The sequence below is a fragment of the Dreissena polymorpha genome, chromosome 4 (genome assembly GCF_020536995.1).
Source record: "Dreissena polymorpha isolate Duluth1 chromosome 4, UMN_Dpol_1.0, whole genome shotgun sequence".
NCBI classification, from domain to species: domain Eukaryota; kingdom Metazoa; phylum Mollusca; class Bivalvia; order Myida; family Dreissenidae; genus Dreissena; species Dreissena polymorpha.
Window position 1 is genome coordinate 22,872,785 of NC_068358.1, and position 27,267 is coordinate 22,900,051.

The 27,267-nt window shown below is 36.1% G+C and overlaps 1 protein-coding gene across 1 annotated transcript in view; it reads right to left on the reverse strand.

Moving 5' to 3' along the window:
• The window catches only part of LOC127879821 (tyrosine-protein phosphatase Lar-like), an 88,400-nt gene that overhangs the window by 31,903 nt on the left and 29,230 nt on the right, over positions 1-27,267 (reverse strand). The window contains 3 exon segments of the mRNA XM_052426873.1: positions 5,754-5,795; positions 7,650-7,848; positions 9,156-9,256. Of these exon segments, the coding sequence (XP_052282833.1) occupies positions 5,754-5,795; positions 7,650-7,848; positions 9,156-9,256 (342 nt within the window).

The following is a 27,267-nucleotide window of genomic DNA, read 5'->3' on the forward strand; positions in this document are numbered from 1 at the left end:
GAGAATCTAAAGATAACAATACAAGTGTTACAGTTGAGTCAGGCCAAGGTAGACAAGTAAAAAAAAAAAGAGTCCATCTACCAGGCTACAACTAAGGGTATATCAAGCCCCTGACTATGAGGCATATAGGGCCTATACCCGGCGCGAGCAGTGTGGGTGCTTGCAAGGCAGGAGCAGAGCGCGTCGCAACGCACGCAGCAGACGCACATCAAACACAAACCAGTCTGAGTAATCAGACACACAATAACACAAGATACAGTCCATAGTCATTCAACTTCCTGTCCCTTGAATGACTTTGAGCATAGGCTTTCTGCCTTGATTGCACTGATGCTGAAAGGATCATCTGGATTTCAAGGGTAGATTGTCCAATCTGTTGATGATGATACTTACTGTCCGTGTATAGTATATAAAGTTAGGCTGACGAAGCATGCAAGGTCCCTCGCTCTTTACACAAAATAATGAGACATAAACCAGCACCCCACATAAACCAAACAAAAGGAACACAAAAGAAAAGACAAATCCTGAAAATATGATCAGAGTATGTTGAAAACCAATATAAACAAAGCCCAAAAATAACTTAAATACGGAAATATAAAACACTTTCCAATACCTTTTCAAAAATGTTTGCCACATAATTGCATAATTAAACAAGGGCTGTTTGTAAAACATGCATGCCCCCCATATGGGCTGTCAGTTGTAGTGGCAGCCATTGTGTGAATACGTTTTTTGTCACTGTGACTTTGACCTTTGACCTAGTGACCTTAAAATCAATAGGGGTCATTTGCCAGTCATGATCAATGTACCTATGAAGTTTCATGATCCTAGGCATAAGCATTCTTGAGTTATCATCCGGAAACCATTTTACTATTTCGAGTCACTGTGACCTTGACCTTTGACCTAGTGACCTGAAAATCAATAGGGGTCATCTGCCAATCATGATCAATGTACCTATGAAGTTTCATGATCCTAGGCCAAAGCATTCTTGAGTTATCATCCGGAAACCATTTTACTATTTCAAGTCACTGTGACCTTGACCTTTGACCTAGTGACCTGAAAATCTATAGGGGTCATCTGCCAGTCATGATCAATGTACCTATTAAAGTTTCATGATCCTAGGCCTAAGCACTCTCGAGTTATCATCCGGAAACCATTTTACTATTTTGAGTCACTGTGACCTTGACCTTTGACCTAGTGACCTGCCAGTCATGATCAATGTACCTATGAAGTTTCATGATCTTAGGCGTAAGTGTTCTTGAGTTATCATCCGGAAACCATCTGGTGGACGGACCGACCGACCGACGGACGGACCGACCAACCGACATGTGCAAAACAATTTACCCCCTCTTATTCCAAGGGGGGCATAAAAATACATATTTTGTGAACTTAAATGTATGACAATTTAAACACTCTTTGACCTTGTCAAATTACTTGACAGTTTATGTGTATCTTCTTGAACTTAATATTTTACTGTAGAAATAATTCCTTGAATACTGTCACTGAAAGTGCAGAAGGAAGCTACAAAGTGCATATGGCAGCTACAGAAGTCAGGATGCAGCTGGTATCCCCTGGGTAATCCTATACAACTGATCAGTGTGTGTTATAGGCACTCATTGGAATTAAAATGTAACTCCAGGGTTAACAATCATGCATAATCATGTTCTGTACTTATGATCAAAAGCTATTGTGATCATGTTATGTACATAAATTTAGTACATGTGTCAAGAAACAAAAATGCGTAATGTTTATGAGGAAGGATCAATGTTTTTGGTCATGCAAACTCTACATGGACGACTACACCATGAGCTTGTTGTGTTCTGTCTTAATCACAGGGAAAAGTTAACAAGAAATCGTTAATATACATTGTTAAATACTTTCATACACACTTAATTCTAACCATCCACTTTTAATAATCTAGCTTTAGCCTAGAAGATATTGGAAAGTGTAGAGATACATAGAAATAAGTGCTAATAAAACTAAAAGAGCAAATCATCAACGAATTGCTTACCAATGGTCTCTAAAATTCCGCAGATGGGTGGGGAAAGAAAACATGACTGTTAGTAAACATATGCACATTCTCAGTCGAGGGTTGCTGTTCCGACAAGCTGTCAACGCATCTGTTAATCATTATGCATGTGCAGCCGTGCTTATGCGCAAAATACGTGAACACAGCAACCTTTTACATCATAACAAATCACCAATAGTAGATATATTTAATTTTATCATTTTAACATTCTAATATATCAGTCATATTCTGGAAGTCTGTAATCTGGTAATGTTAAATTGTAAAAGATATAAATATATAAATTCCCATTAAAAGCATGCTTATTAGTTGTTATATAATACGACAGTTTTAGGATTATTACTAAAGCATGAAGTATAGATGGTTTTCAGATTGTAGGGTCTTGGTTAGAACATGTAACACACAGGAGTTGGTTCTGTACTCATTTATGTGGAATTCTTGTGTAATGGCCATACATAGACAATCTAGTTTTTTTTCTAGACACAATACTAATACTGAAGAAAAAAAAGAGTAACAAAGGTATTAAAAGCTGCTCCTACATGATGTATATATACATATACACAAAGCCAAAAGACTACTGTGGACCAATTACTCAACATTAATTTCTGGAATACATCAGAGCATACATTTTTTTTATTGTTCCTCATAGCTATTTTTTTAAGTTATAATTTGAATATAAACATGAAAGAGCAGTTTTAAGCGTTCTAGAATTAACACCTTACAATTAAAGCACCTCATTGTAAAGGTTCACAGTACAACAATGTATTCAGGACTGTGGAAAACATGGAACATTCAAGAGCAGGCCATAGAAATGAACTAGACAAGCTTAAAATAGAAACACATGAAAGAACAAAATAAAAGTCAGAGCCTATATCGGTAGCCCTGGCCAAATAATAGTAGCCCTGGCCACATAATTGTAGCCCTGGCCACATAATAGTAGCCCTGGCCACATAATTGTAGCCCTGGCCACATAATAGTAGCCCTGGCCACATATTGGTAGCCCTGGCCACATATTGGTAGCCCTGGCCAAATATTGGTAGCCCTGGCCACATAATAGTAGCCCTGGCCACATAATTGTAGCCCTGGCCACATAATAGTAACCCTGGCCACATATTGGTAGCCCTGGCCCCATATTGGTAGCCCTGGCCCCATATTGGTAGCCCTGGCCCCATATTGGTAGCCCTGGCCCCATATTGGTAGCCCTGGCCCCATATTGGTCGCCCTGGCCTCATATTGGTAGCCCTGGCCCCATATTGGTAGCCCTGGCCCCATATTGGTAGCCCTGGCCACATAATAGTAGCCCTGGCCTCATATTGGTAGCCCTGGCCCCATATTGGTAGCCCTGGCCCCATATTGGTAGCCCTGGCCTCATATTGGTAGCCCTGGCCTCATATTGGTAGCCCTGGCCCCATATTGGTAGCCCTGGCCCCATATTGGTAGCCCTGGCCCCATATTGGTAGCCCTGGCCCCATATTGGTAGCCCTGGCCACATATTGGTAGCCCTGGCCACATATTGGTAGCCCTGGCCTCATATTGGTAGCCCTGGCCCCATATTGGTAGCCCTGGCCCCATATTGGTAGCCCTGGCCACATATTCACCAACACATTCTTAGACTTAAGAACAGACTTGGAACAATGAAAACTATTGCTTTGCATTGGAATATAAACAGGCTGTAAATTTGCTGTAAAATTGTCCTAAATTGCTTGTTCTAAATGAAGAAGTGTTATAATAAATTTTATATAATATTAAACAGTATTATTCTATTAGAACAAACAGTTTGAAAAATGTTCTTTTATTTTAATACTTAAGTTTAATAATAATTGGGTGAATATGGATCTTGGATGCAGTAATAGACTGCTTGCCTAAAAAGCAGAGTTTTGGTACCCCCCCCCCCCCCCCCCCCCTACCCCATTCATCCATTTCTCACAGGAATGCAAAAAAAACCACAAGTCTAGTTATTGTAAATCTGCTTCCCATTCTGCCTTACATAAATTTAGCCCCATCCCCAACTGCATCATATAAATGATCATCATATATTTAACCCATTATGCCTAGTGGACTCTCCCATCCTTCTAAATTGGATCAATTTATTTCCAAAATTAGGGATGTCTGGTATATTTATTTCTATTTTAAGAATATTTCTTACAGAATTTCGTTTAAGCAAACAGTGTAGACCCTGATGAGGCGCCGCATTATGCGGCGTCTCATCTGGGTCTACGCTGTTTGCAATGTCCTTTTTTCAGGACGCTAGGCATAAATGGGTTAAGCACACAGTATTCTTGCAGCAGTTGCCAGTTAGGTTAACCCTTTACCACTTAAATACATATTTTGATGCATGTGTAGTCCCTTAGAAAGATACATTTAATAACATACCTTTCTTACTTTAACTGAAGTTTCAAAACCTTCATTTTCAACCCTTACATACTGATGAGCAAAAAAAAGCATAAAACCTGAACAGACTCAAGTTACACAGTTACTCCCAAGCTGTTCTGGTTTTATGCTGGTTGCAAAAGCCATTTTCACTAAGCTTCTTCTGGGGGAACTGGTTAAATGGGCATTTATAATGGTTGTTAAATCAAAGCATGTTAACAGCCTCCAAAGTGTCAGAAATAAATTCATTCTGATAGATGCAGAGAAAGCTGAAAGAAAATATACAAACTAGACATAACAAAACATTTACAATTACTGGTCGCCTTCAGAAATCAAGGCTAGGTTTTATTGGATGTTGAAATATATTTAAAACATTAGAGCCACGCAAGAAAAAATAAAGCTAAACAAACATCATTCCCCACATTTTGTAGTCTTCTGACAGTGTGTTCAGCCAATAAAAGTCGGCTTTAATATTAAAACACATTCACAGATTCTGAAATTCAAAGGACAAATTAATCCTCATGGGAGACAACTGCAGCCCTCCCCTCTTGCAATGATCAATGCAATGAATATTGCCAATATCACATCACTTAAGATGGTTTAGGTAGTTTAGAAAACACTACATTTGTGTTGATGATTTTACAGTTGTTTAATCACAAAAGGCAAAATATTGATTGACAATTGGTCAATTAGGAGTCATTATGCTGATGCCATGCCCCATGCAATCATGTTTTAAATGTTCAATCAATACCAAGTTCATGTCCCAGTCTGAATAGAGTGTTGCAAAGTGACAGAAATTTTGCTTTTGCAATAGTTTCCCTTTTGACTGAATTAAACTTGGACTGTTTTTGCTTGTATTTTAATTAGCTTAGGACTGAATTTGCCTCCAAGTATGTTTGCCTTTGACTGAATTTTTCTTGAACTGAAATTGCTTGACTGAAAATGCCTTGTACTTCTTTTGCCCTGAACTGAATTCCTTTGTAACTAAATTTGGATTGGACTGAATTAGCCCTTAGGTCAGACCTAAATTTGTGTTGGACTGCAATTGCACTGACCTAAATTTGCTGTAAACAGCATTTGCACTGGCCTAAATTTGTCTTAGACTGCATTTGCCCCAAATTAATTTGTAATAGACTATCTGTATTTGCCTTGACCTAAATTTGCAATAGACCTAACTTTGCAATATACTGCATTTGCCCAGACCTAAATTTGCAATAGACTGCATTTGCCCTGACCTCAACTTGCATTGAACTGCAATTGCCTCAGAGGAAGAAGAGAAAGAAAGGTTCACAGTGTGGAGTTTCAAAGAGCTGTACATGTGAAGGTGAGCACAGTGAACAAGGGGCATGTCTTGAGCACTTACCCGCAAACTTATTATTCAGCATATTAATGCTGGCATCTGGGGCTGTGATGTGAACAAGGTTATGTTATACTTGCTATGGTTACATGGTACAACAAAGCTTGCAAGAACATCTACCTTTTTAAGTATTATTTAAGATTACAGATTAATAATCATGTTGTTTCCTCAATAAATATCTTAGTTATAGGTATTAAATAAATATGGCTAAACATGTACAGTTAATCCGCTTAATTTACTTAATAATACAAGAACGAGCTAGAAATACAGAGATTTCTACATAAACACTTCTATTTTTTCAAAACAAACCATCAATACTTTGGGTGTTCTTGCACGCTTCAGGGTGCTCAGAAAGTGTGCATGAAGCAGAGAGTGCATTTTAAACTTGGTGCAACAGTCGTCATGCTGTTGTAACAGCAAACTGGACACATAACAAGAAAGTGATACTCAGAAAACCTCCACCCTTCCACCCCACAGCCCGCAACCCCGACTCCTCTCCAATGCAACACTGTATGAGCACACATACAAAATATGGACAGGTGGAGGTCAGAGAGAAGAATTTTCCCCTTTCTCCACTCTCTCAGGTGAACAGGGCATATTACTATAGCAAATTTCTCATTTTCTTCACAAAAATAAATTATCCATGGTTTCAAATTGTAATTTAACTTAATTAGTGATTGCACTTATAAAACACATCACCATGGAAAAAAAATATTATATTTTGGGTAAACTATACATGTTTTTTAAGCAATAGATATTCAGTTTCATTTTTTGTATCTATGTCACTGAATTTTTTTTGAAAAAAATAAAATACCACATATTCACAAAATGAAAATAACAGAATATTTATAATGGTAAAAAACCTCATACATCTAAGAAAGATGCTATAAATATCCCCCCTCCCAACAGGTTAGTGTTATCATCTAATTGGTGAGTGGTCAGTATTAGTATCTTATTACTCATGCACAAAATTTGTTCTAGTCTATCAAATGTAACCAAGGAAAACAATGTACACACATTTCTATGGACATATTCTTGTTAACAAAGCAAAACTGTCAAACACAGACGTTCAAAACATGAAAAACAACTTCTTTGTTATAGTTTCTGTAAATTGTATCCGCTACTTTATGCTGATGTGCAAAACAATATACCACCACGACTTCTTCAAATGGTGGCATACAAGACATAAAACACAAACTGAAACGGACACAAAGACATGTTTATAACTACTAGACACCACAGAACACGCAGGCTGCACCAAGCCTTCAATACCAGCACACAGGGGCATGCTGGGGGTGGGGGACACTCGCAGACGCATCAATGTCACATGACATGCCAACACGCTAATAACGCTTAGTGTGCATATTGCTTCATGCGCTTGTACCAGCATGCATTGTGGGCCAGGGGGCAGCAATAGAGTAATGGAGCAGCTATGTGTGAGACGCAAAGGTCCAGTTGTAGGCTACCTAACTCGTCTTAAACAATGGTATGAAACAGGGCAAATGTGCAATTGACTTTTTGATAGACCTCTAAATGCAAAATTTATTTGCATAAATTGGTCTGATCAGATCAATTATCCCATATGAATAAAAAAGTTATGAACCTCCTGGAAAATGAGGTTTGATGCATGTGTGAAAAGTGTCGTCTGAGATTAGCATGTGTAATTAGGCTAATATGGGACAACACTTTCCACTTTAACTGCATTTTTGTTTAGAAGAGACTTTCTTCAAACAAAAAATACCATAAAATCTGAAAGTGTTGTCCCTTATTTGCCTGTGCAGACTGCGCAGGCATATTAGGGACGACACTTTATGCACACGCATTAAACCCCTTTTTCTTAAAGCGAGGCTCATATGGAAGCTCTGCAAAATTCTGTCAAATGACAGGTAATATGACACGTACCTCCCTGGCGCGTCATGACCTGTACAGGTATGGACAGTGGCCCCTGCCCCATACTGGAGTAGGCAAGAACACAGATAGTGTAGGTCCTGTCTGGGGTCAGACCACTGATGGTGGTCATCTTGGTGTCCCCTGTGATGTCCTGACTGCTCCACAGCACTATTGGCAGGTCTGGATTGGTCGTGTAAAACACCTTGTATCCCTGTATAGAAGAGGCAATTAAGGATGGGATTGCACATATAGAACACTCATAATACATGGAATAGAACATGCAAGTCAGGGTGGTATATCATAATCACTTTTAGAACATAGAGAAGCCATGAAAAAGAACAGGCAGTCAGAGTGGAATTGCACTTACAAAAACACAGAACTTGACAGAAGCCATGAAATAGAAATTTAAGTATGGGTATACATTCCCTCAGCCATCCAAATAATGTCATCAATTTTGACCACTTTCTACACCACCCACCTGAATAATGCCATCATTGTAGACTATTTTCTATACCACCTACCAAAATTATACCATCAATGAAGACTATTTTCTATACCACCTACCTAAAGTATGTCCTCAATGTAGACTATTTTCTATAGCACACATCTGAATTATGCCATCAATGTAGACTATTTTCTATACCACCACCTGTATTATGCAATCAATGCAGACTATTTTCTATACCACCCACCTAAACAATGCCATCAATATGGACTATTTTCTATACCACCCACCTAAACAATGCCATCAATATAGACTATTTTCTATTCCACCCAACTGTATTATGCCATCAATGTAGACTATTTTCTATACCACCCACCTGTATTATGCTATCAATGTAGACTATTTTCTATACCACCCACCTGTATTATGCCATCAATGAAGACTATTTTCTATACCACACATCTGAAATCTTCCATCAATGTAGACTATTTTCTATACCACCCACCTGTATTATGCCATCAATGTAGACTATTTTCTATAGCACACATCTGAATTATGCCATCAATGAAGACTATTTTCTATACCACCACCTGTATTATGCCATCAATGTAGACTATTTTCTATACCACCTGCCTAAACAATGCCATCAATATAGACTATTTTCTATACCACCCACCTAAACAATGCCATCAATATAGACTATTTTCTATTCCACCCAACTGTATTATGCCATCAATGTCGACTATTTTCTATACCACCCACCTGTATTATGCCATCAATGTAGACTATTTTCTATACCACCCACCTAAACAATGCCATCAATATAGACTATTTTCTATTCCACCCAACTGTATTAGGCCATCAATGTAGACTATTTTCTATACCACCCACCTGAATTATGCTATCAATGTAGACTATTTTTATAACACCCACCTGAATTATGCCATCAATGTAGACTATTTTCTACTTACCCCCCCCCCCCCGCCCCTCTTAATGATGCCATCGATGTGAACTTTTTTACACCATCAAATCAAATGATTCCATCAATAATGGCTACTTTTCACACCACCCACCTGAATGATACCATTGGGTATCTCAGGCTCCTGCCAATCAATCACAATGGTCTGCGTGCTGTGTGGACGGGCTTGCACATTCCTGGGGGCTGAACCAGGGGCTGCAAGGAACCACAACTCATCAGTTACATTGCATATATTTGTATGAACAGAGTTGCTGGTCTTGTTTTAAATATTTAGGCACAACATTAAGAAACACTATGTTAACATAATATCGGTACAATAAAATACATGTTTAATGTATGGTTAATCATAATAAATGAAACAATAAATGAAGGATAACAAACATTCTAACAAAATGTATACTGTATGTTAAAATTAAAACAATAAAATTACTTTTTTATTAACAATCATTCTAATACATTCATAAAATTGCTTTAAAACAAGATTAAAATAATGTTTAAGACAACAGAGTTACAACAAGGCTTTGTTATAAACATGCAATGTTATTGAAAATAAAATGGCAGTGCACTAAATTCACACACATGCAAGTGATAAGGCTTTGCTGTTCATATGACATGACCCCATGCACAATTCACCAGGAGACAAACATTTATAGCAATGTCTTTACTTTATTTGTCTAAGCATTTACAGAGAATTGATTGAAATATGCATCCATGTGCATTTGTTTACCACTTGATTGACAGTTATCCACAAGATAATGGTTACATGCCACTAAGAACCATGTTGACATGACACTTGCTTTCATGTGCCATGGGTACACACCACTCAATTTGCATGCATTGTGGTTACATATACATGCAACTAGGTTTCCATATACTGGTGACATTGCACTATGCACATATGCATAAGTTATATGCCAACAAAAGATGTATGTACAGAAAAAAGCTTGAATTAAGCAATTTAAACATAAAATATGTGAATAAACAAATAAAAAAAGGACACAAATATTTATCTACATTTCTAATTTAATAGTAATAGTACAAACTGGAGTGTGTCATCTACATTTCTAATGTAAATAGTAATAGTACAAACTGGAGTGTAATGAATGGGAGTGCCTTGATCAATCTTTAGAAGTGTTCGGTGTACTGAAATTTTATACATGGGTAACATTTATAGAATATTACCCTTGAAGCCTACCTCTCAGCATTGTGTCGCGGTCAGTCCCAAATAATTCACAAGACATACACAGGACAACATAGACGTCTACTGGACCCTAGGTCCCCATATGAATTACTCAAAAGAGACAAAGAAATCTAAAGAAGCAGGACAATGTAGAAAGGAAGCACAAAGTTAACATTACCAGAACCATGTGAGAATGGGTTATCATGGTAGCCATGATGTTTAGAAGGCACGTGCTCTGGGTTATATTCTAACTCGCTCTCGTCCTTTGCTCGAACTGCCGGAAGGCATGGGGAGAAAATATATATATGTTTATAGAAAAAATAAAATTTTGTCTGACATAGTTTGTTGGTGTATTTAATCTATGAGAATTAGAGTGCTTAGTTTGAGCTGAATTGCTTCAATTTCCACCAGCTAGAAGCTCAAATGAACAGATGGATCTTGGTTTGTTTCATCCTATAGTGAACTAGCAGTCAGCATTGCTACTTTTTTTAACTGCAATTAGCATCAAACCTCCACACAACAGAGCCCAGGGAAATTATTTAAAGATTTGTCAAAGTATGAACGGGAGTTTTGCAATTTGTGTATCATTTGATAAAGGCAGGAAATCTGATTTTGGTCAGAAGAGTTTTCTCCTTAAACATGCTGGAATACATCAATAACAATTGTATAGCAATATGCTTTTTAATTATCAGAACTGAATCACCACGGTGTGAGCATCTCATTGAGACCCAATAGTATTTCAATGTAATCATTTGGCATGATTTAAGCTGATCAAAGACTATTGGATACAAACAGGCTAGGGAATTGAATCAATACAAGCGTACTACTGTTCTACTGTTCACAGCACAGGCAGTTGACTGACAATGTAATTAACAGGCAGCAACTGGTCAGAGCTGTAAAACAATAAATATATTGCATATAAAATGTTTTCTCCAATCACTATGTTTCTTTGAAGCATTTCTTTTTATTTCTATCCCATTCTTTTGATCTGGCCCACAAAACCTTCCATTTCCTCTGTGAGTTTTTAGTGGATCCGTTCTCACCCTATGTGGCCAGCCTTACTCAGCCATTGCAGTTCCTATAAATCAATCATCAATCATCCTGAAGAAGTGGGGGAGAAAAAGAACTCTTTGTTCATTCCTTAATTGAAGATTCATTTAGGAAAAAGAAAGATTAACAAATATTCAAAAATCTATTTTATTATTATATGCTTTCTTTCATTATTACCCATGCTTGTTGCCATGTATGTTACAAGAATTTATCGTAGTTACCAAAGCCATGAGAAAACAAACAAGGATGCCATGTACTTGCAGAATGCCAATTATTGCAAGTCAATTACTTGCTGAATGCAAATCAATGCCACTGAAACTGAAATCTTAAACATGGGAAAGGTTCACCAGGTAGGTGATGAGAGCAAATGCGTACAACTTATGTTATCCAACATTTTAATTTGTGGGTAAGGGCATCAATGAAATGCATGTCTGAAAACTTAATACAGCATTCTTATGTGTTTTTTTTATCCACAAGCTTTACTTTGAGTGACCAATTGATATTGCCCACAAAATCACTAATATGTAAGAAACAATAGCTAATTTTAAACCGTTGAAATATAATTTAAGTACAAAACACAAGAGTTCCGCGGTCGGAGATGACCGCATTGAAGCCGGATTTTTGATTTAAATGACAGGAAAGTACCTTTCGTGTTTTTGTCAATGCAATACTTAAATTACTGAAATAATAGTGTCCTTGAAATTACCAGTGGTAAGCATACCAAAGTTAAATCATGAAAAAAATATTCACATTTAAGGTCACTGTCAATTGAAAGACTTTAAAATGACCAGTTGTTCTCTTGACCAGTGGTCATCTGTTAGTCATGGCAAAGTCCATGTCCAAGCATACGAAAGTTAAAACAACTTTTAATTTTTAACATTCAAGGTCACAGTGACCTTGACCTTCAATGACCTTAAAATGACCAATTGTCATCTACTAGTGCTGGCCAACCTTCATGTCCAGTTTGAAGACTGTAAGTCCAAGCATAAGAAAGTTATACCATGAAATAAGAATTTTAACATTTTTACATTCAAGGTCACGGTGACCTTGACCTTAAAATGACCAGTGGTCATCTACTAGTTCTGGCCAACCTTCATATCAAGTTTGAAGACTCTAGGTCTAAGCATACCAAAGTATTAACAACTTTAACATATTTACATCCAAGGTCACAGTGACCTCGACCTTCAAATGAATGACCTTGAAATGACCAGTGGTCATCTAAGTGTGCTTGCAAACCTTTACGTCAAGTTTGAGATTCTAGGTCCAAGCATACCAAAGTTACAACAATTTTAACATTTTAACATTTAAGTTCACAGTGACCTTGACCTTCAAATGAATGACATTGAAATGAATGACCTTGAAATGACCAGTGGTCATCTAAGTGTGCTTGCAAACCTTTACGTCAAGTTTGAGATTCTAGGTCCAAGCATACCAAAGTTATAACAATTTTAACATTTTAACATTGAAGGTCACAGTGACCTTGACCTTCAAATGAATGACATTGAAATGAGCAGTGGTGATCTTCTAGTACTGGCCAACCTTTATGTCAAGTTTGAAGACTCTAGGTACAAGCATACCAAAGTTATAACATGGAATAAGAACTTTAACATTTTTACCTACCAAAGTTATAAGAACTTTAACATTTTTACATTCAAGGTCACAGTGACCTTGACCTTAGAATGAATGACCTTGAAATGACCAGTGGTCATCTAAGTGTGCTTGCAAACCTTCATGTCAAGTTTGAAGACTCTATGTCCAAGCATACCAAAGTTATAACAATTTTAACATTTTAACATTTAAGGTCACAGTGACCTTGACCTTCAAATGAATGACATTGAAATGACCAGTGGTCATCTTCTAGTACTGGCCAATCTTTATTTCAAGTTTGAAGACTCTAGGTACAAGCATACCAAAGTTATAACATGAAATAAGAACTTTAACATTTTTACATTCAAGGTCACAGTGACCTTGACCTTCAAATGAATGACCTTGAAATGTCCAGTGGTTACTTACTAGTTCTGGCCAACCTTCATGTCAAGTTTCAAGACTCTAGGTCCAAGCATACCAAAGTTATAACAACTTTAACATTTTTACATTCAAGGTCACAGTGACCTTGACCTTCAAATGAATGACCTTGAAATGTCCAGTGGTTACTTACTAGTTCTGGCCAACCTTCATGTCAAGTTTCAAGACTCTAGGTCCAAGCATACCAAAGTTATAACAACTTTAACATTTTTATATTGAAGGTCACAGTGACCTTCACCTTCAAATGAATGACCTTGAAATGACCAGTGGTCATCTGTTAATCCTGGCCAACCTTCATGTCAAGTTTGAAGACTCTAGGTCCAAGCATACCAAAGTTATACCATGAAATAAGAACTTTAACATTTTTACATTCAAGGTCACAGTGACCTTGACCTTCAAATGAATGACCTTGAAATGACCAGTGGTTACTAACTAGTTATGGCCAACCTTCATGTCAAGTTTCAAGACTCTAGGTCCAAGCATACCAAAGTTATAACAACTTTAACATTTTTTATATTGAAGGTCACAGTGACCTTGACCTTCAAATGAATGACCTTGAAATGACCAGTGGTCATCTGTTAATCCTGGCCAACCTTCATGTCAAGTTTGAAGACTCTAGGTCCAAGCATACCAAAGTTATACCATGAAATAAGAACTTTAACATTTTCGAGCACGCCGCCACCCCGCCCGCCCGCCCGCCCGCCCGACAACATCAATCTATAAGCCGAGATTTTTTCGAAAAAAATCCGGCTAATAACATCTATATTTATCAAGCATTCTACAACATGGAAACTACGTGTCAGACATAAAATGTCAGAAAATTTCACATCCGATTACTCTGTTCATGTCAAACATGGTCAACAAATCAGGACTCCAATTTGTGTGTTGTTGCATGCTGATGAAGGCTAATAATGTAGTTGCAAAGAACCTTTCAGTCAGCGCTTACCAATTTTGCACTGGTTAGATTTTCTGCTGTCTTTGTTAGAAAAGCAATGCACTTTAAAAGGCCTGATAAGGTATGTATATTTAACTAAAATTTGGCTTTAACCAATCTAATACTTGATTCAACTTAAAAATATTTGAATTCACACAAAAACTATTTCAAAACCAATGATTAATTTGGATATGTTTAAAAATTATAAAAAACCTATAAATGTATGCATTAGTTTCAAACTGAAAGTATAATATTTTTTATTCAGTTTTTGTTTTTAATTAAAATTTCTAGAAATATGCCAGCCCAGTTACATTCCAAGCATTGTATAATTACTCCTGTAAATAATACGGTTATAATTCTTTGCATAGAGAGGAACATTCTTGTGAATTACAATACCTCCTGCTATTTATGTATCCCCAAGTGTAACATTTTCTGTACAATTATTTGCATGTCATCAGTTAACGTCAGAAGCAAGGCATCAAGACGAGTGCATTAGTGCGGACAGAATTAACCCATGTATGCCTAGCGTCTTCAAAAAAAAGGCTTTGGTAAACAGCGAAGACCCAGATGAGACGCCGCATGATGCGGCGTCTCATCAGGGTCTGCACTGTTTGCTTTAAGGAATTTCTGTAGGAAATGTTCTAAATATAGAAATAAATATACTAGACATCCCTAATTTTGGAAATAAATTGATCCAATTTAGAAGGATGGGAGAGTCCACTCGGCATTAATGGATTAAGCCAAGAATGTCGACATGAACAAATATTCTGGCATTTAATAAGAATTAATACCTCAGGATGTGTATCTTTACACAAGAACATATGTTATTGCCATCAACATTGTTCATTCTCTTGTCAGGTTGCTACCTGGAAGGCGTTCAAGCAACACTAACTTGTTTCCTGGCTAGATTATCATCTGGAGGGACCTTAGAAAACATTGACGAGAATAACATTCTATGATGAAGAAAACAGCCCTGGCTAGCTACTAACAGACACATAGCTGTCATAATCACCAAACTTGAGGTCATGCTATTGAGCACAGATCAAATTACATCATAGAAAAGACTTGGTAGCAAAATATTAATGAACAAAGCAAGAGCTATTTTTCAAGTCCTGTTTCATGTGACATGTTACTCATTTACATGATGAAGTAAAAACTAAGCTTCAGGGTTCTCAAGAGAGGCCATATGGCCAAGTAACACCATGTAAAAAGCGTTCCATCAGTGGAATCAGTGGTAGAAAAGCAGACAGACAGAGACTCTTACCTGTATGTAAGAAAAGTCAAAGACCAGCGTAAAAACACTAGTTAACCCTTTAACACTTAGATACATATTTTTTATCCATTTGTTGTCCCTTAGAAAGTTAAATTTAATGAAACGACTTTCTTACTAGATTCAAGTTTAAAAGGCTTCATTTCCAACCCTTAGGTACTGGTGAGCAGCAAACAGCATAAAACCTTAACAGACAGCGAGTTTGCGAGTTACTCCCAGGCTATTCAAGTTTTATGTTTTTTGAACATACCATTTTCACTATGCTTCTGTGGTAAGAGGTAAAGGGTTAAATCCCAGTCAGGGACAAGCAAGCAGCTACAGCTAGAAGGCAATATGAATTTCTTCTGAAGCTTATGTCAGAATTTTGTACACTGATGGGAAAGAATCCTAATCCTGTCTGATGGAATAAGCCTTTCACTCCTCTATAAATCTATTACCAGTCCGATAGGAAAACCGAATGCTCTTAAATTTTTTCGCAAAAAGATACAAAGCTTGAGATTTTGCTTCAACACCAACATTATGAGAGCCACGTAGTTCGCAAATGTGTCTTAGAACATATACGAGTAGTGTAACTGATGAGATGTGAAGTGTCACTAAAAATTAACAATGATTTAAACAGTTCTCAAAAAATAGGAAGCTCATTATGTCTTGGCATGTTCAGAAAAACTCATAATATTACAATTTACAGTCATCAGAAAACGTGTTAAAATATGCATTTCAGTTTGTGCATGTATTGCCCAAACAAGTGCATTGATGATGAGGCAGTTTTTATTACAGGACTTGATCAAACATGATAGATGGTTTCAAGGCTTGAGTATCTGCCTACATTTTCTTACAATTCCATCATAGGGCTTCAATATAATTTGTCAGAATACCTAGAAATGACCTGTAGCCAAACGCAAAACATGTGAGGCAAGGGCGAAACTTGTTCTGGTAAAATATACACAGACTTTCCTTAAAAAATGTCTCATATCGATAAGAAATTATCATTTTCTGCTACATTTGACAAACTGACTAATGTTGTAACATTTACAGTTGCAGAATTACCCAGGTAATTGATGATTAGGGCTAGCCAGTGTTAGCAGGAGATTCTATTACCAATTACATATTGGCAGGTTAGAGAGGTTTGGAACGAAATCAAACCTAATGGTCTGTTGAGAAAACACCACACCATCATTAACCCATGAACCTTTCAACGCAAGTATCAGCACTGGGTTTGTTGGCTACAAAGGGAGGTGTGTGCACAATGGCATACAGCACTGACACATTGATGACTAGCAGAGATAGGCACACAGATAGGGCCCATTAACACTGGCCGGTCATTAGCAGTGATCTTGTGATGGAACAATAACATGCTGCTAATAATAACTCCCCTTAGTCAATACATTGCATACAAAATGGGAAATGATAATTCATACTTCATTGTTATAGACAGAAGTGCACTGATAGATCAGATGAGACAAGACACACTGCAAAGCAGCTCAAAGTCAACGGAGTTCAAAGAAAAGCCGATAGGATATTACACAATGATTGTTTTTAAATGTTTTTCTTTCATCCCTAGAATGCCATAAAGCCATCTACACTTTATATACAATAAAGGCAAAGAGTCCCTAAGAAAAACAAATTGCATTCAGATTTTGAACACATTTCAAAATTCCGTAGGCAAAATGTGCAAAAAATGTTCATATTATAAAGAATCAGAGGGCATAAAGGCCTTAGGCAAAACTTCATGTAGATTTTGTTATGTTTGTTCAATAACTGGTTTTTCATCTAGGTTTTTAGGTGGTTTTACAATGTTTGACACACACTTAATGTGAACACATTTAAAGTTTATACCATTCACATAATAATAAGGAAAACAAGTAGCACCTGGGCCAGGTAATTTCTGACCCCTGCAGTGGCAATATTTAAACAAACTTTGACAAGAATCATCATATAATTTTACACACCAAATGTTAAACCCATGACCCTTAAGGTTTCGTAAAAGATTTTAAAAACATACATCTTATAAAATCATGCGACCCCTGAGGCGAAGCCAGTTTAGATCCCTAGTGGAATTTTATATTAACTTAGTAGAGGACCATTAGATGATGTCAAACACCAAACATTTAACCCCTGACACTTGTGGTTTCAGAGAAGATTTTTGAAGTTTTCAATTTAAAATCGTTTTTTTGTAGCCCTGGTGACCTACACATGAAACAGACCAAAACATTAAGACCATCTTTGAGGAGAGCCACCTGGATCATTCCAGTTTAGTTAAGTTAAAATCTGCCCCTGAGTACAAGATGAAAGGTCGTTCTAAGATTAAGTTTCCCAATGCAAGGACTGAGGAATGACAGATAAAACTACATGTATATCAAAAAAGTTCCCTATGAGCACTTTCTGTGCTAATACAGCTAATTAAACAAAATGCTGTCATGGCAACCACAAATACTCTGAATAAATCATCCTGCTTTCATGTTCTGCATTTTTGCATATTTATGTGACCTGAGTGTCCAAACACTACCCTGTTTAAAATTATGACAAACAATTCCTCAGGTCGCTCAAAAAATATTTCAGACATGCTTCCACAGCAATGATGTATTTTTTAAGACACCAGTGAGCAAAATAAGCTTTCCATTACCCCCAAATGAATGTCCATTGATCAATTCTGGACAGGCTCAAATGTCAGTTGGTTACAACAAAGACCAGGTGCATATCTCCTTATGTATCTAAGATGGAGACTGACATGTGATAAACCTGTTAACCCAAACAAGCATCTTCAAAATCAGTGCAAAAATGTGCCAACATACCTACAAACTCAGTAACAAATACAATGCTGTTGCACATAAACCTATAGATACACCTATAGGAAGATTGGTGTATCAGGTAGCATCTGAAGCAGTCAATCAGCTGCATGCCCAGTGTGTTTCTAATTAGTGTCCAGCAGTTGGGGTGGTCAGCTGTCTGAATGCTCTATGTGTATTACACCCTTAAAGACTGACAGGCACCTCTGTGAAGTCCCATCGCTTGACCAGACATAAAGGATTCCAACCATTTACACATTCTGCCGTGAGTATTGGTGTAACAATAATAATATCATGTTAAGTAATGGGCTGAAACTAAGTTAAGCTACAATTATACTCGACTAAGAACTTGTATACATATTGATGAATAAAATTTGCTTCTGGACTGATTTTTGGTTCTGATAATTTGAAGTATAATTTGTATTGTCACAGCATAAAAACAAAATGTATGAGTTTTGGAATTTAATTGTGTGTAATGGACACAAATACATCTTATATTTATAGATATGTTTTTTTAAATAGAATTCAAGCTTTTTTTTTACAAAACCATTAAGGAAAACAAAATGGTTCCATTTTGTAAATATAGCCAAGAGTTTAAAAACTTAATGGTATACTCACTGGACAGACAAAAAATCACAGGACATCTCTGGAGAGGCACCACCAGGTAACCATACCTGTGCAACCTGGGAATTAGACCTAGGAGGATGGGCAGGAGGCCAAGAATAAAATTAACAATTGCTACTTTCACACCTGGGAACAGTTGTACCTTTCACCCTGAGACACCTAAAAGCACTGGGTATGCCATGTTTTATGAGCAGTGAACAATGGGGAAGCTACAATAACAGACAGTTTTGTAGCCAATTTGTCCATGTAGTTTTGTGCACTCTGTAAACAACCAGTGAACAGGTACTGCTTCAGAAAGATTTCAAACATTTGAATTGAAAATGCCATGGTGAGAAGGTCTTCAAAGTGGCAGGTACACACTCCATGTATGGAAATAAAGCAACTGGAAAATGGACCTTGACCAGGTGTGTGTATATAGACATGGGAACATAACTGTTACCCATGCCAAATGTACTTTATGCCAGTCCTCTTCAGCCAGAAAAAAGTTCCAAAATATAAAGAAAAATTAACTCCAAACAATACACATTTCAATGTCACTTCAAGTATTGATAAGTTTGATAATTACCCAGAAAAATATTACTTTACATATTTATTTGTTTCAACGTTTCAACACCTTTTTCAAATATAAATAAAGCTTTTCAAAGTTGCAAGTGTTAAATGTATGGAAATTAGTTTGGGATGCTAATATCAATACTCCACCTGGCCAAACTTGGACTAAGAACACTGCATTGGTCATCAAAAACTCCTTATTTCCATGATTGTCAAGAATAAACAAAATATGATAAGAGATTATGTTTTTTTTTAATCTAAATAACCATCAATGCATGAATGAGTCACAAAAAATTGTTCACTGTTGGTAAAGTTACCAGAGGGATATGAAATTCAAGACTGTATGATTTGTTTGTATCTTAGCAACTGCAATTAATTGTCAAGATTTTCTTCCATGAATACAACAATAGAGACTGAAAGCTATTAACTTCAAACAGTTTTTACACAGTTTTAATACTTAAAACTATTAAAATGAAAGTAATAAAATATATGTAATGGTGCAACATAATTTTCAATGATATTTTCAAACTTTTTAAAATAAATTTCTTACTCAATTTATTATTTGCAAGTTATATAAATGGAATAATATGGGAAATTATGCATCTTTATTTTTTAAAGATGAAAACACAAGACAACATAAAGATTGCAAACAGGAAACCACAGACAAAATAGTGGTGTCTTTCCCAAAAATACAATGGCGGACAAATGTTCAGTTGCAGCCAATGGTTCACATTATGCTTCAAGCCTCTATTACCTGGCCACATAGACCAGACTGCCAGGCTCCTTGATAAGTAAGACACACAATTTATCTTCATTGATACAATTAGGAACATCACTGATAGACCATGTGCTGTCTGCTCCCCACCAAAATAATCATTTCCATCTTTGCAACAAGTTCCCAGTACTTTCTTACAAAGTATCATCTAATGCAAATCCATACAGAACATAACATTACATTTTACCAAGTAAAAAACAATTTGCTTAGAAAATCTTGTCAATTTTAAGCAATTATTATAATAAAGGAGAGTTAAAAGAATGTTCTTGAGTAATCTTTTCATGTGAATCACTGTTAATCATTAAATAATTGATGAAACCAAGGGACACCAGATACTATTGACAATTTAATGTTGTGGTATTTTTATGAGATTGTCCTTAAAATCTAAGAGTTCAGATTTGACATCATCGCCATGGCTTATTAAACATGGATGCTAAGCAACACATTATTGGTCACAGCTCACTGAAACCAGCAGGTACTGGCAGCAGACCAACAAACAAAACTATCTTCATCTCTGAAGATTCAGTTTCAGACAAGTCAAAGGAACCCATGAAATGGTAAATTAAGACTTCTTCACAATGGCATGTCTGGTTTCCAGCAGGTCTGATAAGCCCTTGCTTTATTGGCAGAATGTTACAAAACAAGTTGGCAGCTCAAATAATGTCAAACAACAACTGGGAAAGTTAAAATTATGTTAAAACAATTTCTGGAAAAGTAAAAAGAATGGTTTCCCAGGTTTATAATGCTGACAAATGACCCAGAAACCAAGAAACAATTGATGCAAATTTAGAGGGTAAAAAACAGAAGCTACATTCCAGAATTTACTGGGCGGCTCACAAGATAAAGTTGCCTGTCCTTTGTTTTTTATGCAAGCATGAAGGATGCTAATGCTGTTGTATTTACACCACTCATATTTACATGCTGGTACTCAAACACAAACTGATATCTGCTGATATCCATAGTGGGGTCCTACAGCTTATCTGAGAGATGTCAGCACTCACAGGCACTTCCAACAACAACATGGTAATGGATGGAAAAATGTACATGTACTCTATCACAGGAAATGATTCTTGATCAATATTATCACATATACTGAACAATATAGTTTAAAATGTAGTGATTATGATTATTCTGTTATTCTTGTATTACAACTGTGAAACTAAAGTGATTTACAGTCCATATACATGTACCTAATTACCCTGAATAACAGATCTATATTGTTTATGAAATTATTTAATTTTGATGCAAACTCAGTTGCTTAAAAACGTTCTAAGTTTTAAAATGGAATGAATTATTGCTAGCATTATGATCAACATCCAACATTATAACAGGAAGCAATCTAACAAAAATAAACACATCAATTTTTAAGTATCTAGTTAAGCCATAACAGGAATTCTCCATTTATTACGTAATGTACTTATTTTCAAGTAAATGTTTTGCACAATTCATGTTCATGAATCCCATCCCAAACCTTTGAGACGTCCATAGAAAGATTTAGGTGCCAAAGAAAACAAGGTATGCTAATGATCAGCTATGCTACATGAAATGTAACAATAAACAAATACTTTCTTTGTTCCAAACCACTGCTCAAAGTCTAACTGCATGTTTTCAATTAGTTCTGTAACTTACTGATCAAATACGCTGTCATAGAAATGTTCTGACTATAACCTTCTTGAAATGCTATGGGCTTTTTAATTACTGACAATTAGGTATCGACAAGCCACATTCTCCAAATTACAATTAATTGTAGAAGAATACAGGTAATTATCTCTCAGAAAAACTGCTGTTCAAGAAGAATGAAATAAGAACTGTTATTACAGGTAATTGAAGCACGCTGGGGTCGTACCAATGCAATAAACATCATAGTTTTCTCTGTCATATTTATACCTCTTGCCTCAGAATTTTGTTGCCTTTACAATATTCTAGCTTCCCCAGAACAATCTTTTATTCTCCATTATGTACTTTTAACAGAAGGTTGGTAAATAGGCACTAGATTCATGATAAATCTACATAATAATCTTTTCACGCCATTGACTCATCCTAAGATATCCTTGTCTGAACATTAAATTGGTCTTTTGGCACCTACAACAGGTATCCAGATTTTATAAACCAGGATTATTTCACTTTCTTTTTTCTATTTTTTTTACAGACGATTTGTAAGCCTTGTTTTCATCTCCTGCCTAGACAAGAGACACATGATACCACAGTTTGGCATGCAATAGATGACAGAATAGATATGAAAAAAAGTGTGAACATGAATTCTGCACATATTTGTACCAAGATCAAAGAATATTCATTTAGGGGAACACACAAATCATGGAAGAAAAAGAAACTGCTTAAAAATAGATTTACACCACAAAAAAACTTCAAAGACAGCCAAAGTTATCTTACATTTTTAATTGATTTCAAGCAAATGCTCATACATCTATCAGTAATGTGGATATTTATGTTCCCTACATAGTATCGCAGTGCAGGTATTAGCATGTCATGTGCATCTGCAGAAGTGTTCAAGTCAGGCCAACATGAAAACCCAAAAAAAGGGACAGGGTTGGATAATAAAATTTATATAGGGGGATTAAGAGAAAGATTTATCATAGAGGCCTTCATTTAATCTCAAATTGTCCAACTTGTAAATGTTTGTACCTAACAAACAATAAAACCTTTACAATTAATTGTCCAGTTAGCATTTGTTAATCAATATTTAGCAATTATAAAACTATAATTGCGGTAATTTCCAAAAGTAGTAGTTCTTTCGGATGTGACTGAGTATTTTTTATTCTTTATCTCAAACTCTATCCGAGACTTCACAATCCCATAAAACAGTCACCAATTTCATCACAAGTTGATTTAAAAGGTCACTGTAAGTGTGATTAACACATGACCAATAAGAATATCTGCAATTTTAGTTTACTAAGAACAGAGAAATACCAAGCATCAGACAGCAAATGGGATGCACACAATGACATTACATATTTGGCAGTGAATAAAATGCAGAATTGTCTTGAAGGGCTTTTACAGTTTCCAGCTGAGCCCACTAAGAAGAACATTACGATGAATAATTCAGACCCAAACAGTTGTTAAATGCTCCAAGTTGCATGCTGAATGATCATAAACACCTTGCTGGTATACATCAAAGTAAAACTAGAAGATTACTTTCAAGAAACTTATTGCATTCTCCAAGTTTGCTTGGCAAGGGGCTATTTTCCCGATATTTTAAGCGTAGGTATATAATGTAAATTAGACTGATGTCTGCCAACATTTTCATTTTATGGTATACATGAATATGTACTCACTTAAACCCGGCTCGCAAATACAATTTTAAGTAAAAGGCTATTTGCATTTAAAGAATGCAATAGTTTACAAAACAAGAGCACTGCATAACGGGTGCCACGCTCGGCTGCGGGTGCATTTTAGAAGAAATTAAAACTTGTCAGAATTTTTATTTTTTTCAGTGACCTTGACCTTTGACCTAGTGACCCAAATATGGGTGTGGCGTGTAGAACTCATCAAGGTGCAGCTACATATGAAGTTTCAAAGTTGTAGGTGGAAGCACTTTGATTTTAGAGCCAATGTTCAAAACCTTGACAAAATGTTAAGGTTTTAGCACGATGCGGACGGCGGACACGACACAACAAGCTGGCTATGACAATACCTCGAATTTTCTCCCAAAACAGCCGAGCTAAAAATTACATCGAACAATTATTTCTTCAAAATTATTTAGTTGCAATTAGTTGTTATCCTTAAGAGAGGCCTACTTTTATCTGTAATAACACTTAACAGTGTCTTTGATATACAGCTCTTAAAACAAATTCTCATATGCCCTAGACTTAAGTATATCACATAATGTCATGTGTCACAAATTGTCCCTTGTGGTTCATACAGTTACATAATCAGCCTTGTAATGGAGACCCAGTGGAGTGTCAACTGACATTTCTACACCACCCCCAGGAACTTGATTCAATGTAAGATATGTATTTTGTCAACATTTGTCCCCAGTGCATGTCAGTGACTGTGATCAATTCCCACAATCTGTACAAATCAGATTTCTCCTGTCCAGTGCTCGCTTTACACGATGTAAGTGGCCAACTGAAAGGGAATCATTTGTCTCTAAATCCTGTTGTATTTTGCCATCCTGTCTGCCTTATTGAATTAGCTGACCAGTCATAATGCGTGTTCATGTAGGAATGTTCATATATCCATTGCGGTTTATTGGGATGCATCTTGCAGAACAATCCAGCCAGATTTGTCATCATCTTCAAGTATTGAGGATAGACAATCTGTTATTGAGCTTTTGCTCATATCGCTAAGAAATTCCATGTATAACTTCCCCAAAAAAGGTGCCTGCCAATGACCATAAAAAGAACGTAATAAACTTAATTATCTTTAAATTTCTTTGATTAAAACAGGTGAAGCAAATATAACTGTTGGGTACACATATTTAAGGAGTTTCTACTACTGTATGTAATTGTCTACAAGTTAAAAGAATGCAGAGCTCCAGATAAGGTTTTGTGAAATTCTTAACGTCACTACCCATTTTCAAAAAGAATTCTGAACTCTGAAATTTTATTCTTAACGTAACTACTAAGTTTTTGAAAAAAATTCTTAACTTTTCTAAATGAACAAAAAATAAATAAGAATGGTTATTTTCATGCAAATAATAAAAATAAACTTCCTAGCAACTTTAACTATTTATACAGTGTCTATTCAGTATTATACAATGTTATTTTTCAAATACCTTCATATGCCCCAACTGTGCTTATATTGCATGCCTTCAATGAATTTTTACATATTTCACAATTAAAACGGGTCTCCCCTTCAATCTTTTCAACGATTAGCCACGGGCATTGTCCCTTCCACTCGTTCACTGTTTTATTTCGTATAAGTTTTGTTTTAGCTTTTCCCACTGTGTTGGCAACTGAACATACAACATCGTACAAGATCTTTTCTGTAATGTCTTTCTTAACATTCAACTTCGGTTCACTTTGTGTTAAATATGTTAAAAGCATGATTTTGCATGCTTTGCAGTTTTCTTTGGACGCTCTCTGGGCGCCGCCATTGTTTTTTTGGCAGATACATGTAGACTGTACACACCGCTTTAATGGGAAAAAAATGCGCTTTGTTAAATAAACCCCATAACCATTCTATATAAGCACCGAAAAGATATTTAATCCACGAAAAGAACTCAATAAAAATCGATAAGAACCAATGTAAAAATAATATTCGTAACTTGCTTTTTGTTATTCTTAATGGTACGACAAGATTTTAAAATTAATACGTAACAGACTTGAAAATAATTCGTAATTAGGAAAATACGACCCTTATCTGGAGCCCTGAGAATGTATATGTCAAACACTTAAATATGATGATAAACTTCCTTACTGGATTCATAAGAGTCAAATATACTCACCAAGAGATTACATGCATTATAAATTGCCTTAATGAAAATGCATTTTTTTTAATTCAAAGATTGAAAATACAATCAGAGACATAAAACAGAACATGAGCATGTTTCATCATAATAAACCGCAAGGGTTGCACCGACTCCTAGCAAAAACCAGCTTCCAGTAGGATTGATTGAGTAAGGTGCTCTGGTGACAGAAAACAAGTGAAATGTCACAGTTTTTCCGTAATTAACACTCTAGACAAGCTTGGAACAGAATTCTGATAGGTCCTTGCTTGTTAGTTATGGACAGGTTTATAGAGAACAATGGATAGAAATATATTTGAATGTGACAGTAACTTCCTCATTAGTTATGTTTCATATTTCTGAACCAGTTACAGATTTGCTTACATTACTTCTATGCTGGCCATGCTAGCGTACAAAATGTGCCCACAATAAACACAATTTTAATAAAATGTAGAACAAACTATTATAAAACATACACAATTATGTTCATATAAGTTCCGAGTGTTTATTAACGGTACTTTGTAATTGTAAATAAACATTTTTGGAAACCCAAACAACACTCTATCCCTAGACAGATGAAGCCCTCTGTGTAATCACCCTAGCATCTTGAGGCATTCAACAGAAAATGCTTCTCAGACAAAATTTATGGAATCAACAAACATTTAAATTCCACATATCAGAGACAGGAGTCAAATAATCATTTTTTCCATTCCAGCAAATATCATAGAACCCTTAAACACAGAGCCTAACTTGCATAATCAGTTACTAATGGCAAGTTATGCCATCTTCCAGACTACAATCTCCAATTTAACTGCCAATGTTTCATCCCAGCAACCAAACAAGATTCCTAGCAACACCCATTCTTTAATTCATCAGTCATAAAATTGTCATTAAATGCAATGAATAATACTAAGAAAGATTACACCGAGGATTTCCCAGCACTACTTCGGCAAGAAATGTGCGCCCTGTTAGTCACTAGAGCTGTTATTTGGCTGGTACAGCCTGGTCAAGTGTTAAGTTCAGATCAATGCCCTGCAAATGGCTGAAGTTAACTGGCCAGTAAATATTCCGATTTCCAAATATTTAGCATTTCAGGCTTTCATCTCCTCCTACTTAAAAAGAATTCTGCAAACATTTACATTTAATATGGGAACCTGAACACTTACAATGAATATGGGAACCTGAACACTTACAATGAATATGGGAACCTGAACACTTACAATGAATATGGGAACCTGAACACTAAGTCTTACAGTATGAGAACTTGAATACTTACAATAATCATAAGCAATTTCAAGCACAATTACTTGTGTCTATAATTCACTAGCACCTGCACAATTGAAATATGTAAATATCTCACATTTCTGAGAAAAATGCTTCATCATGTATGTCCCTGAAGGCAAATAAATTGTCTTTTTATTTGATGCTTTCAATTATTATTTTCATAGCACGTTTAAAACTAAGACATTGTATACCCATATTTTTTCTCATTGATGCCTAATACTTTGGTTAAGAAATCAACATTTAAGCACCCTGTTGGATTTCAATAAATGTGCCAATGTATTTCAATCACAATTCAGAGGAGCTGCTACTGACCCTAAAATGT